Source organism: Strix uralensis, chromosome 2, assembly GCF_047716275.1.
Source record: "Strix uralensis isolate ZFMK-TIS-50842 chromosome 2, bStrUra1, whole genome shotgun sequence".
Taxonomy (NCBI): Eukaryota; Metazoa; Chordata; class Aves; order Strigiformes; family Strigidae; genus Strix; species Strix uralensis.
In genome coordinates this window covers 74,421,067-74,434,665 of record NC_133973.1, presented here as the reverse complement: position 1 = coordinate 74,434,665, position 13,599 = coordinate 74,421,067, and the positions used below count along the sequence as shown (strand labels likewise).

The 13,599-nt window shown below is 39.0% G+C and overlaps 1 protein-coding gene across 1 annotated transcript in view; it reads right to left on the bottom strand.

The window, feature by feature from the left end:
• Positions 1 to 1,074: 1,074 nt before the first annotated feature.
• The window catches only part of EFNB2 (ephrin B2), a 45,836-nt gene continuing 33,311 nt past the window's right edge, over positions 1,075 to 13,599 (bottom strand). The window contains exons 3-5 of the mRNA XM_074859307.1: positions 7,365 to 7,457; positions 6,492 to 6,605; positions 1,075 to 4,876 (exon numbers count right to left, since the gene is read on the bottom strand). Coding sequence (XP_074715408.1) covers positions 4,494 to 4,876; positions 6,492 to 6,605; positions 7,365 to 7,457 — 590 coding nt within the window. The 3' untranslated portion in view covers positions 1,075 to 4,493. The remainder of the gene's footprint in view (positions 4,877 to 6,491; positions 6,606 to 7,364; positions 7,458 to 13,599) is intronic.

The window sequence follows — 13,599 nt, the reverse complement described above, 5'->3', positions numbered from 1 at the left end:
CTGTTCCACAGTCTCTACGGCTTTCTGTATGTCCGGTTTCAGAATACTTACGCCATTGCAACACATATAGCGCCTTTGCCATACAGTCATCTTTTCCATAATTATTCAGAAATGAAAAAATAATTTGGCAAATGGGAATTGCATGACCAATACTACGAATAACTAGCTGCCTTTCTTCAATGAAAATTCTATGACAAATTGGCATCTGTTGTTAAAGTGACAAATACATCTTTCCCCTCTGTAGACCTTCCCACCTGTTACTCCATGGATGATCACGCCATTTATGTGCTGCTAACAAACTGAAAGGTGCCTCACTTTCAGGGTGACTGGGCTTTGCCAAAAAAAGTTATTATTTAGAGAATTGGTTATCCTAGTGAAAATTAGAGCAACACAACCACAAATCTTGTATTAAGGCTTGTGTCACTCGCACATGTTGGCCCCTCATCTCCCTTGACTCATAGCACAGTAAAACAGGGACAGAACAATGCGTGGCCCCACTCAAAGAACCATGCAGAGATGTTTTGACTTTGCAGCATTTCTAACCCTTTGCCATTATCCCAAAGCCTTCCATCTCCTGCCCCTTCTTGCTCAGCCCCACCACCCCAGGCTTGCTGCTTCCCCTCCTCAGGAGCAGCAGTGACAGCAACAGTGCCCAGAAGGCTTCAGGTATTTTTTTTCTCTGACTCTGATCACAGTATAAATCCACTCCATAATGCCTGGGAATTATTTGTGTGGTTATAATCTCACCTCTCAGATCATCCAGGCAACCTGGCTACTGCACCTGACTCAAGCTCACTGACTTCCAAGGGGATAATACCCCCCCCCCCATTTTTTAAAATCTGCTAATATATGTAAGAAAAGTCTGGGAAAGAAGTAGGTTAACAGAAGTCAGTGTATTATAAGGAGCTTTCTTTCTTACAAACCACTAGCAATCAGGGTGGAAAGATGGGGGAGAGAGAAGGGAAGAAGGGATGGAGGGAAGGGCAGAGGGAAGCAGGCTTGGTGGCTTTATTTTCATCTTTTAAAAAAGAAAAAAATCACAAAACAAAAGAAGAAAATACTTAGAAGGCAAGGTTTCCATAGGAAAAAAATATTTTATTTTTTTAAGACAAATTCAGTTTGAAACAGACGTGGAATGTGATTTTCATAATTTTCATTTTCTGGGAACTAATTGTAATGTGGAACTAAAGCAGATTTCAAACTTATGACCGGCTAGTTTTAAAACAGAATCAAACAAACAAACAAACAAACAAAACAAAAATGAAAAAAAAAAAAGAAAGAAGAAATTATTTATAACTCAAGCATAATACTGTGTTACTTACAAACTGGACAAAGAAATTCTTAAATAAATATTCATGGTACACAATTTCAGCACAAATATGCGGCAATTTGGCAACCTTTTATACCATTTTTTTCCTCAATACAGTGCAAAGGGGAATGACACTGCCTTTAAACAAGCTGTAGCTAAATACATTGCAAAATTCAAATTTTATACAAAACATCTTGCTCGGACTTTATAAAAAACCAACATTGCTCTATATACACAATCTGGTTAAGAAAAGCCATTTTTGTCTTGTTTTCATGTGGTTTTTTTTTATTATTTAAAAAGGTGAATAAGGCTACTGTAACACCCCAAATCCATATACAGTAAATCTGAACCTATTTACAGCATCTTCACTTAGACATGATGGTGCAAATTCCAAGTCGGGTGACTAGGGACGATCATACAAGCAAGGCATTTACAGTAACTTTTCAAAGCTGGACCAACGTCAAATAAAGGAACAGTTGGTAGATTGTCATAATTCTGCACCAGACACAAAACAGACGCACAGTACATTTTTTTTTTCAATTGGTTGCAGGTTGCTCTTGAGCAATTAGTCTGATTTTTTTTCACAGTTTAGTACATAACTAGAATGTAGCCAACTGATGAAGCATAGATTTGATTTAATAAAAATCAGTATCAGTAAACCCATCTTTTCCCTTCCTCCCCCTCCCCCAAAATAAAATCTTAATGACTTACAAGAGAACCTTGTATGGATGGATTCACAGAAAGGAAGGGTTGTTGAAAAGAATTACATATGTACTGTAGTTAGTCACCATGGTAACCTTCCACAGAACCATGGGTTGGGATTTTTTTTGTTTTGTTTCTTTCTTTTGGACCAACATCCCAACATCATTTTCAGGTTCAGGAAACAGAAAGAGTAATCATTTTTATGACAGATTTTTTTTTTTTTTCTTGCAGGTGCTCACCAGAGGTCTGAGAACCCCAAAATGCTGTTGCTACATTTTCTTTCCAAATCAGAAAGCAAAGTGTTACCATAGTAACATGACTATGTTAGAAATGTCTATTTGCATAGCACATATAAAAGTAGAGCTTTTTATTTCTTCTCCAGGGTGGGAGCTTTAGGGGAATAGCCATGCTAAAGAGAAAACTTTAACCTGAAACCCTCCTCTATGAACCTCAATGAAATCTACAGAACACATCAGCCCATAAGGCAAGGGAAAACACAACACAGAAAATAAATGCCGGCACACCTTGTTGTTGTGAAATATGTGATGCAGTAACATTAACTTCCTGATATTTTGGGACTTATATTTCCTAGTTTTCTCTTATGAGATGCTTTGGATTTTTTTTTAATATGCTCTCATTGTTATTTTTGGATGGCTGATGTTTTTCCCAGAAGCAGGTTTTTTTTTTTATTTAAATATATATATACATGCATATATATGCATATATATAATCATATATATGTGTGCATATATATATACATGCACACACACATATATATATGTAAAATGATGACAAGTTAAGACTATTTAATTGCCGCAAATTAATTTCACATCTTCTGGTGTAGATTCTGTGCAATCTCAAAATATATATTAGTAAAAAAAGCAAACCAAAACAAAAAAGTAAGAAAGAACGAATGAAAGAAAAACTCTCAGTTTATATCCCTTGTGTTCTATACACCTATTATAAATAAGACATATCTTCCTTCTCCATCTCAGTGTCATAATTTATTTTATTCTTACAGACTGCAAGAGGTTTGCCATATGTGCTTTAACTTTGCAACAGAGCACCAATGAACAGCTGTGTCAGTCACAGTACCTATACTCACTGTGCAAGGACAGCACTACAATAAACCAAAGTGTCAAAAGGCTCAGTCAGAAAGAAATTCTGCCTTACTTTAGAGATGAGAAAGGGTTTTGGGTTTTTTTTCCACAACTTTACCAGTGATAAAATTACAGCTCATTTGACCCGCTGGCTTATAATCATCTTGGTCAGATTTGGCTCTCTGCTATTTTCTTAGATGCTTTCCCTGTGTTTAGTATAATGTGATAGTATAGCAGCTGAGTCTGCTTAAAAGTCATCCAAAGCAGACTACGTTTTCACTACAGCTTCAAAGCCGTATATTTTATTGCCAGTACCACAACAGCCCTGCCCTAATATATCCTCAGCGGCCTGCTACTGTCTTGTCCTCTCCAAGCTTGTCCACTTACTAACAATACCCCTTTGTTCTACTGTATTGAAGGTACTATTTTTTTTCCTGCGCACTGGTATTTGATAACCATGAATTCCTTCAACTGCAGCCCTAACCCACTGCACGTTAGTGTGCCTCCTACTTGCCTCTTAAAACTTAGCATACCAAAGTGCTGTGCTACCTACATGATTTTTTTTTCTTTTTTCTTCCCAGCTTCTACTTTTGAGGCAGCAGTATTCAACTGCAACTGCAGTCAGCCCTTCCCTCCACCACCCAGTCCTGCTCTTGACTTTGTTGACAGCCTAACTTTTTGGCTGGAAGGCTCCTTACTATCAAATACAATTTCTATAAATGCATTACCCATTCGAGTGAGGCTGCTGTAGCAGATGGATGGAGCACGGATCTTCAAACATTAATGTTCCATTAGTGATTCAGGAGGTGGAGTGAAAGGAAATCTTATGTGAAGGATGGCAGAGCCCCGGATAACAGAAACAAATGGAACAGTGACGGACTAAACGCAAGAGAACTTTAACAAGTCTTACTTGGACACTAAGGTCTGTGTGACAAATCCAGTACGCACTGAGAGAGACACACAAAAGTCAGAAGATTGCATTTCAAGCTTGATATATCCTAGAGCACCTTCCCAGGATGCCTAGAGCTATTAACATCCACAGATCACTCCATCTTCCCTTGGCTTTTGTACATGCCTGAACGCCCGCAGCACATGGCTTTGAGGATGATGAATGTAACAAGAGTACAGCAATCAGAATGGGCATCTTCTACATAAAAGTCTTCCAGCTTTTAGTGAATACTTATTCACCAAGATAGGAATTCTACAGACTAGGTAAGCTGTCCAGCTCGTGTTGGCTCCCAGAGAAAGAGCTGTCACCTTCTCCCCCCTGTGCTTGAGTCAATGCTAGCGCACAAGGCATCATCACAAACCCCAACAGAAAGCATTTGACCAGTGAGTTTCCTCTATGACTCAACTGTACCACAGAGTTGGTTGTGTGTTTCTCAGACCTTGTAATAAATGTTTGCTGGACTCTGAGGAGGCATCTCTTGAACTATGTACACTGGATGTCCATAGTCGCCGCTGACCTTTTCATAGTGGGGGCAAAAGACACTGTCTGCAGTCCTTAGAGGAATGATAATGTCACTGGGCTCAGAACCATTGTTGTTGCCACTGCGTTTTGGGGTGGCTAATGTACTAAGTGAGAGAGTTGTCGTGTGTTGCGGGGAATGCTTCCTGTGTCTTCTCCGGTACTTCAACAAAAGAACCACCAAAGTGATGATGATGACGATGAAAATGATGCACCCTGATGCAATCCCTGCAAATAAGGCCACCTCTGAACCCAGTATACTGGAATGCCCAGCCTTACTGCCATCTGTGCTAGATCCTAGAAAGAACGGAAATACAACAGACAAAAGTTATTGCCATCCCGTGACCCGTTTACGTTGCTTAAAAATGTGTAGAGTAAGCAGGACTGGAAGAATTAACTGACAGCTAAACTTTGACAAACCAATTACCCTGTTAGATAGCTAAATGCAAACAGCCGAAGTCAGCAATCAATATTAAACAAGACTTTGTGTCTGTTGGTCTCACTTTTGTGCTGCTCCCAAACCATCCTGTTTCATACATCATCATCCATCAGCGGTGAGGACTGGCACTGACAAGGCAGCCTTTGATGCACACTGCATCTTTTAACAGATGCCAGCCAGCCTCAGGCAGCAGAGAGGGGTGGGATAGGACTGCAAGGGGAAAATAACACCAGGAACTGACAATTCTCAGGACAACTGGTACTGTTCAGAGTCACACCGTTCCTCTGCTATTTTATCTTTCGCATATTGATCTAAGTTAAACCACCCTTAGTGCCTCTTTACATGGACTCCTCTTGCTTGCACATGAAAAAAGGAGCTCGAGGCAGGGCAGGACACAGGCAAAACGACTATGACATGTATCTGTTTGTATTAACTTACATTTACTTAAAAGAAAACACCACCACACATTTGGTAGTCAGGAAAAGCTGATGTGCTGAACAGCCTGTTGAATATTTGTTGCCATCACACCATCATATTATTTGTCACAAAAATTAAATGAACGCTCAATTGACACTTTCTCACTTGAAAATTTGAACCACCTGCCCCTTCTCAATGCTTACTCACAGGTGGAAGAATGCTGCAGATACTACATCCACGTAACTGTGAACTTTTCCTACTGGAACCTCCGTAGGAAACGGCTGAAGTGTGCCCAGTGACCGTCATATCAGATTCATTAGCCCAGTAATTAATGATAGAGCTAGCAAGGAAAACTTGCTGCCATTTTTGGGAACCCCGGAATCAACTGTCAGCAAGTTCTGCTTTGTAGCATTCCCAAGCTCCCAATTTTTTTCCAGAGACCTTGGGTATTAAGAGTGAGTTATTTCTTCTTCACCTAATGTCTGAAATGCATCCTGAAGATATTTGTTTGGAACCATCTGTTTATCTGGCTAAGATAATTATCAAAAAAAAAAAAATTAAAATCTTCAAATTTAGCAAAAGACTGGCCATTCATGTGTAGACTTTATAGGGTCAGCTAAAATCAGGACATTAATTATAGATGCCTTGAAATAAACTTTATAAATGGCTGTCGAGAACCACTTGATAATGTATTATACGGGAAGAGAAAGACAGAAAGACTCGTTCATCTGCCAGAGTACTAAATGTAAGGCAGCATTTACCATCGTAAAGCTGCTTAGCGAACGTCCTATCCAAAAACTTTCCTGTAAATGAGTGATATTCTCACAAGATGTAATTAACTTTTCCTGCAGGGTGGAAGAGGGGAGAGAGCAGCTGTTGCCAAAACTTGCAGCTCCCAGACACTATCCACCAGAGCCTCAGAACTGGCTTATGCTTCATCTCAGTATGAAAACATTTGTTTTTCTGGCACTTTAACAGTAAAATAAAATGCATCTGGGGACAAAAAAGGAGACCCCGCCAGAGCCATGTCCCAAGCGCAAGCCCTGCCACACCTACCTGAGTGGTCCTTCACAAAGGGGCTGGTGGTGGAACTCTTCCCATTGGTGCCAGCTTCCTGCTCAGGGCGCTTGGTGGGATCTGTGTGCCGGGGCAGCCCTGCCGAGTTGGGATCTGGGGGAGAGAAAGACGATTCATGCAGCTTTGTTGCCTGACAGTACGGAGCCTTGTAAAACGGCTCTAGGTACCTTGTGAGACATGAATGGTTTTCAACAGAAGAAATCTTTATGCAAAGGAATGGGAGATATAAGAACGTAATTTTCCCTTTAAAGCAAAATTGTTATATTAGTTATTTCAGAGGTTTAAATTGTGAGGCCATCTGCAGAAACTATAGGGACTCCTGTAATTGGCAAGAAAAGCTTTGCAGATGACATTTCAGTTTAACTGAGGAAGTTGATTGACTACTGAACCAACTTCTACTTACAAGGATAATTCTTTCTTCCTGCACAATAGGTTATCTATATGTGAAAAGAGACAATGAACAAAAGCCCCTCTGTAATCAGAATTCATAACAAGCAAACTATAGAAATATTAGCTTCCCTCCTTTCACGTATTTTAAATAATTTTGAGCAGCAGAGTTGTGGCTTTTGTTTTTAAAATAAAAATAAAAATGACTGAAACACACTACTCCCAGGTGACCTTTCCTTCTAGGGATCTCTCCAATGAAGAGATCTTATTACGCTAACCTTCCTTCTGTAGAAATCTGTCAGTAGCTGAGGAAGAGAAAATAGGTGTTGCTTTCAGACTATAAGGGAGGAATGACCACACTAGACTCGGTTGGCTCTCTGCTCCACACTGCTAAAAGAAGCCTGAAAACTAAAAGGACATTGAGACTGATCAAAGTGATTTCATGAAACAGCAGATGGTCTTTACCTTGTCCAACTTTCATGAGGATCTTCATGGTTTTTGTCTGGCACACCCCTCCCTCCTGGTTATCCAGGCCCTCCAAAGACCCATTTGATGTTGCTGATTAAAAATAAAAGAAAAATAAAAAATAAAAATAAATAAAAATCAGGAAATCAACAGGCAAAGTGATGTGAATATGAGTTTCTGAAAGCAGAAATCTTTCAATCTACCAGGACCTGTTCTTGTTGCTCGGGCTGACCTATGGAAAGCTGTGAAATGTTGAAAGCCAAAGGAATGAATACACTGGTAAGCAGTACAATATATACAAATGGAAGAATGTGTTATCAAGGTTTCAAATTTACCCAGCAACCTTTTTTTCTATGCACAATTGACTGACTAACTGACTTGGATGAAAACACAGCACCTTGCTAAAAGGTGATGGAGTCAGCTGAAAAGGAAGCCCTGGCAGGCTCAGAGGAGCAAAGCACTGAAAATTCACCCCTTTTTTTCCCCCCAACAATATCTTTATAATCACAACGTTACACCTGCTTCCTCTATTACAAATCTCCTGCTGGAAGAAGCGAACGCATACAAAAGACCCAGGTGAAAGCTGAGATTCTGCACTGATTGGAAAACCATTTAATATTTTAAAGTGCAATCTCACTTTTCCCAGCATTGAGGAGCCTCCATGGGGGCGGATGGTGAGGGGTGGGGATATTATGCTCTATTCTCACGGAAACCTTTTCACTTTTACAAACAAATGGATGCTTTCCCCCCGTGTTTATATTGTTCTCGCTTAACTAGGCGCTGGTTGGAACCGCGCAACCCCACCGCAAGCTGACACTGCCATGAGATTTGAGGGCAAAGCACAACTTCCTTGGAGAATCCAAAACATTGAGTCACGGTCTAGGGGTGTGCCACTACTGATGCTTGAGACAGCTGTTGGTTACAAAACCCCAACAGCCGCTGGAACACCATTCTGCAGGTCCCCAGCTGTGGGCATCGCGGCCACTCCACACGGTGCCAGGCACTGGCTGCTTTCGGCGTGTGTCCTGGTGCTCTGGCCACAGCGGCAAAGTCAGCATGTCTGCCAACAGCGCACTCCAGCTTCACTAGTTAGGGAACACGCCAGGGGTTTTCCCACCCCAGTTGTCTTGGGGGTGAAAATTTCACTGTCATTTCTTGGAGCTGTTTATCCAAGGCCCAAAACGCACTTATGAGTGGGTGCACGCACATGCACCGGCACCAGGCCACCAACTGGAGAAAACAAATAGAAAATGGGATATAACAGAGCTTGCTGCTTGTTGTGGCTGTGGTGCACAACTTAAGCAGCACTTTCCTGCCTCTGCCCCTCTCCTTTCAGCTCAGGATCTAATTCACCCAGGGCTTCACACTGTTTCGATCTTTGTTTTTAATTCTCGCTCCTTCTCTTTTGCCTTCCTTGGGGATTTTCTTTCAAATGCAGCCTATGTATAGTTCCTTTTTCCTTCACAATGTCTTCCTAGCCCCATGGCAGTATTTTTCTTGCTCTAATCTTCTCTCTAGCCGTAAAGATATAAACCCCATACTGCTGAACCCTGCTTCCTAGCCTTTGATCTACTTCTTGTTTTTGTTCCACTTCTGCCTCTTTTGTGACTAACTCGAATTACAGCCACCATACAGACTCCCCAAATTGTGCTTTCTTTTCCTAAAATTCCCTTCTCCTCATACATGGTCCCTCCCAGTTCCTCCTCTTGTTCCCTCCCCCTGTAAAAACATGACAATGGCCATATGTGCAACTACTTCTTTTTTTTCCAACTTGCAAAAAAGACTTTTTAAAATATAAAAGAGCACAATGAGTAATTTAAGATAAAAGCTGATCTGAAATGTGCCACTGCATTGCCAGGCTCAGAAAATAATGGAGACATATAGTTTTGTTTTCTTTTGTTTTTTTCCAGAGGGAAAAAAAATCAATACTAAGAACCAGTTCTGGACATAAATCAAATGTGTCTTTGCTGAAAGTGGTTTTTATGACCTATTTGCCAATGTACCAGCACAAGGACAAGGGAAAAAAAGCAGTAAATAGAAATACAAAACCTGAGCATCAACTGAAAGTACAACTAATAAATACTGACTTTGTCTTGCATTTTTTGTTATTCTTCATTTGTTTTTTAATCGAGGTGATGTGGGCTCACATCTTCTTAAACACTTTTTACTTGATTTTAATTGAATAGAGTGCTGCTTCTTTTGAACATCAATGCCTTTTTATTCTTTAAAGGCCTATACGTTTAACCCACAGAGCAGGAGACCTCAATAAGATGCAGAGGATGCAGTCTGACCTCAGTACAGAGCAAGAACGTAAGATGGCAAAAAGAATGCAAAATTACTTCAAATACAGTCTCCAAATGGGAAGGCCCAGAGATGTACAATGAGTCTGGTTGTATGCCTACGCGAGCGCAATCTGCCTCACTTGCTTGCTAAAAGAATGCTTTCAGAGCTTTGATGTCAGATGAATGAATTTGCAGAAGTATTCACTTTTTCCACAGTTCTTCAAGGGGTTTTCGAAAAGCCTATGTTATAGCTCAGAGTAGAGACTGCTACATCCCAAGAACTGGGGAGCTTTCAAAGAGGAACATTTCAGTGACAGAGCAGTTTCCATCTCAGCTTCTCCCTGTAATTAAACTGACAATTACCCAAGGCCACTGGAGGAAATTATTTTTCAAAATTCATTAAGACTATCGGAATATAACCTCACATATCCCTAGTGTACCAGGAAGAAAGTGGGTAGTTTTAAACACATCGTTTCAAGCTTTGAAAAGCTGTACAGAGAAAAAGAAGTAATCTGGGACATCAGAGAAAACACAGTTTCATACTGCTAATGCCCCTTGACAGTTCTGTGTGCAGAAGACAAACAAGGGAGTGAGTACAAAATATTCCTCAAACACTTGCTGCTGCCTTTCTATATTGATCTCCAAATGAAAATTATACCCACTATCATGTAAGTTCCTCCACTGCACTCACACTACTTCAGGAAAGTGACCCTGTACCTGGAACTCTGCTTACACTGAAATATTTTAAAAAAAAAAAGTGCCTGTGATAGTTTTGGGTATAAACACAGAAACATAACACAAGTTTCTTGTGTCTAAAATACAAATGCTACTCTCTGGTGTGTTTATATGAAATTTTAGACCTTCCATCCAGTTTATTTTTATTTACATGTATATAAAAAAAGAACAGATTCAGGGTTTTTTTATATTTCGATCTAAATATGGATATATTTTACACACATGTCCTACTATACATGACCCTGTGCTAAGAAGACTAGATACTACTTAAATATTAACATTAATGTGTAATTAATGATTAATATGAAGTTTCTCATGAGTATTAAATATTCTCAGGATCCCACACTTCACTTTGTATTAATACAGCAACACATAGGAAACTAAAAGTAAGCACAATGTTGCTAAACAGGTAGCAAAATATTTTTAAACCTTTTGACGGATAGGTACCTCTGATTTTCTGAGACCTGTCCTGTTCCACTGGTATCGTCTGCAAAACTAATCATTACAGTCAAAAGCGCACTAAATTATTCAGTCAACAGTTTATCCATACCTACAGATAAACACACATAAAACTGCCCTAAAATCTCTACTAATTTTAAGACTTTCTGACAAAATCATAATGATTTATAGGCAATGTTTACAGCAATCAGTCAAAAATTATGTTGGAGCTCTGTATATACAGACACTGTGTGTCTGCATTCCTTGAATACAACAGCAACTGCCATTTTATAAGGAATATAAATTCAGGTTTTCAATTTTCAGAAAAAACTGACCTGTTATGAAATTACGGTTAACAGTCTGTTGATACATACTTACTTTGGAGAAACTAGTATACATTTTCGGTTTTGTAAAACACTGCCTTAACATATCCTCTCCTTTACACAAGAGGAAATGAAATTATTCAGACCAAAGAATTTCATTCCATCTCTGCCTTCCCTTCTTCGAAATACATAAATTATTAAAAAAACCCACTCAAAAAACACAACAAAAAAACAAACCAAACAAAAAAAACCCTGGGAACTCATGTAAATCAATGTATGATGTTTTACATTTATTTGCTTTTAAAACTTCACAAGTGTTGTTTATTGTACAAATTGCATTAGTCATAAATGCAGAGGCAGGGAATCAGTGAGTGAAACAGAGTCAGCTGACAAGAACAGTTCCTGGCTATGGTTCTTATACAGTCCCCATGGAGAGGAAGTAATATTACATTTTAATATGTCTTCATTTGATTGTTATTACTCTGCCTCCCAGGAGGCTAAGCCACTGCATGGATCTTGGCTGTTTTCAACCTATCAGGTTGGTAACATTGCTCTAATCAGATGGAGAATTAAGCTGCTGGATTTGTGCCTGTATATAGCTTTTCATTCACAAAGCGATTAGAAATGAAGGCAGAGTCACAAAAATTCAACTTCCTTCACTCCTAAAAACACACATTACAAATGAAAAAATGCCATCACAATTACTTAAAGGAAACACTAGCAGACAAAAATCTCAGCCTCTTAATTCTGCCACAATTATTACCCACACTTTTATGTTTTATGATTATGAAAAACATTACGTACTTGCAAATGTCATATCCTTTGAGCCAACACACCTTTATAACACATTTATTTCTAGAGCTTGAATATGAAATGGACTACATAGCTGAAGAGAGAAATGATGATCATCGTACTTAATTTTCCTGTGAAAACTAAATGGACCTTAAACCACAGACTATAGGAACGAATGAGTGATGTCAATTGATGGGCAAGGGCAAAATTGGTTTTGTCCACCCTCAGTGTGCTGGACAATACAAGCCATTTGGCAATGTATCAAAGACACATCACTGACGAAGTCATCAAGAATTAATTGCTGTTGGTGTGGATCGGTTAATAGAAAGATGAGAATAACAGGTTTCTTTGGGGTAGATCAGTACTGTCCAATAGTAGTGGTTTTCACCATTTTTTTCTTAAATACTGCTTGAATTCAGCATCAGAAAATAGGTTTCTCAAATTCAGAGCTAAATAAAATCAAGTAACTCTACCTATCTTCACTTTTCCCCAGCTGTGCTTAGAAATGGAATGGAAAAACCTAAACAGCAGCAAAAGTCCACAAAAGCTTTAGATCCAACAGTAGTAAGAAGTTATTCTTAAAGCAAAGCTGCACTTGATCTCATATGCACTCATAGGATTACTAAGCACATGTAAAGCTTTTGAGGGTTTTTTACTTTATTAAGCAATAGAACACTATTTTGGCATCGTGTGTTTGTGCTCTCACTGCTTTCATCTGCTTTTGGTCCTTTTAATGACTCTCTTAGTAAAGTACCAAATAAATAATTCTTCTTTCCCATAAATTATCTAAATTTATGGGACAGGTTTAAGAACACCAGAAATCACACACTGCGAAACCACAAATCACAGATCACAACAGAGAGGTTGTTTCTAGACCAGCCAGGGATGAAGAACAAGGCAGCTGAGGTAATAGAAAGAGTGTTTTAATTAAATGAAATGATTTTTTTTTTTCCCCTTTCCCACTTTGTAGCAATGCCAGATCTGCATGGAGATCTGAAACAACCAAAAAAAATTGTTCAGGCCACTCACCAAAGAACAGGTAGCTTGGCAAACACTATGTTGGGTGAGCTGCCGAAAGTTTAGAGAGAAGATAAATATACTAATTTCAACTCTAGCAACTAACAGTTTACCCTTGTTTGTAGTGACAAAAATGAGACTGACACTGAAACCTTCACTTTAAAAAAAAATGGAAATTCTCTTCCAAAATTTAACTATCAGCGGCCCCAAACCTGGACTGCAAGTGCTTAAATGCATTATGAATAGATACAGAGAGTACTGTCAATGTGTTGTCTGCGTTTCTATCTACAGACAATAAAATCACACTCTAACTTTTCCACTGATTTTACAAATAAAGTTATCTTTAACAAAAAAGATAAAAACCTTCTGAATTTGCTCAATTAATACAATTTAGGACACACAGACAGTAATGAAAAATGTATAAAAATAGCTTACCAATAATTCTGTGTTTTTCTAACATGTCTGGTTTTTTATTTGTCCTACTTGCAAAGTCAAGGTGACAGCAGAATTTTAAGGAGTTTCTCAACCTAAAGGCCATTCAGAAACTCTCATTCTCTCAGTCTTATTCCACACATCTCTTCAAATTAAGATAGATTTTTTTCTTAAACTAAAGCTTATGGAGTGTTTATAAATAGTCTTGAAGCCAGC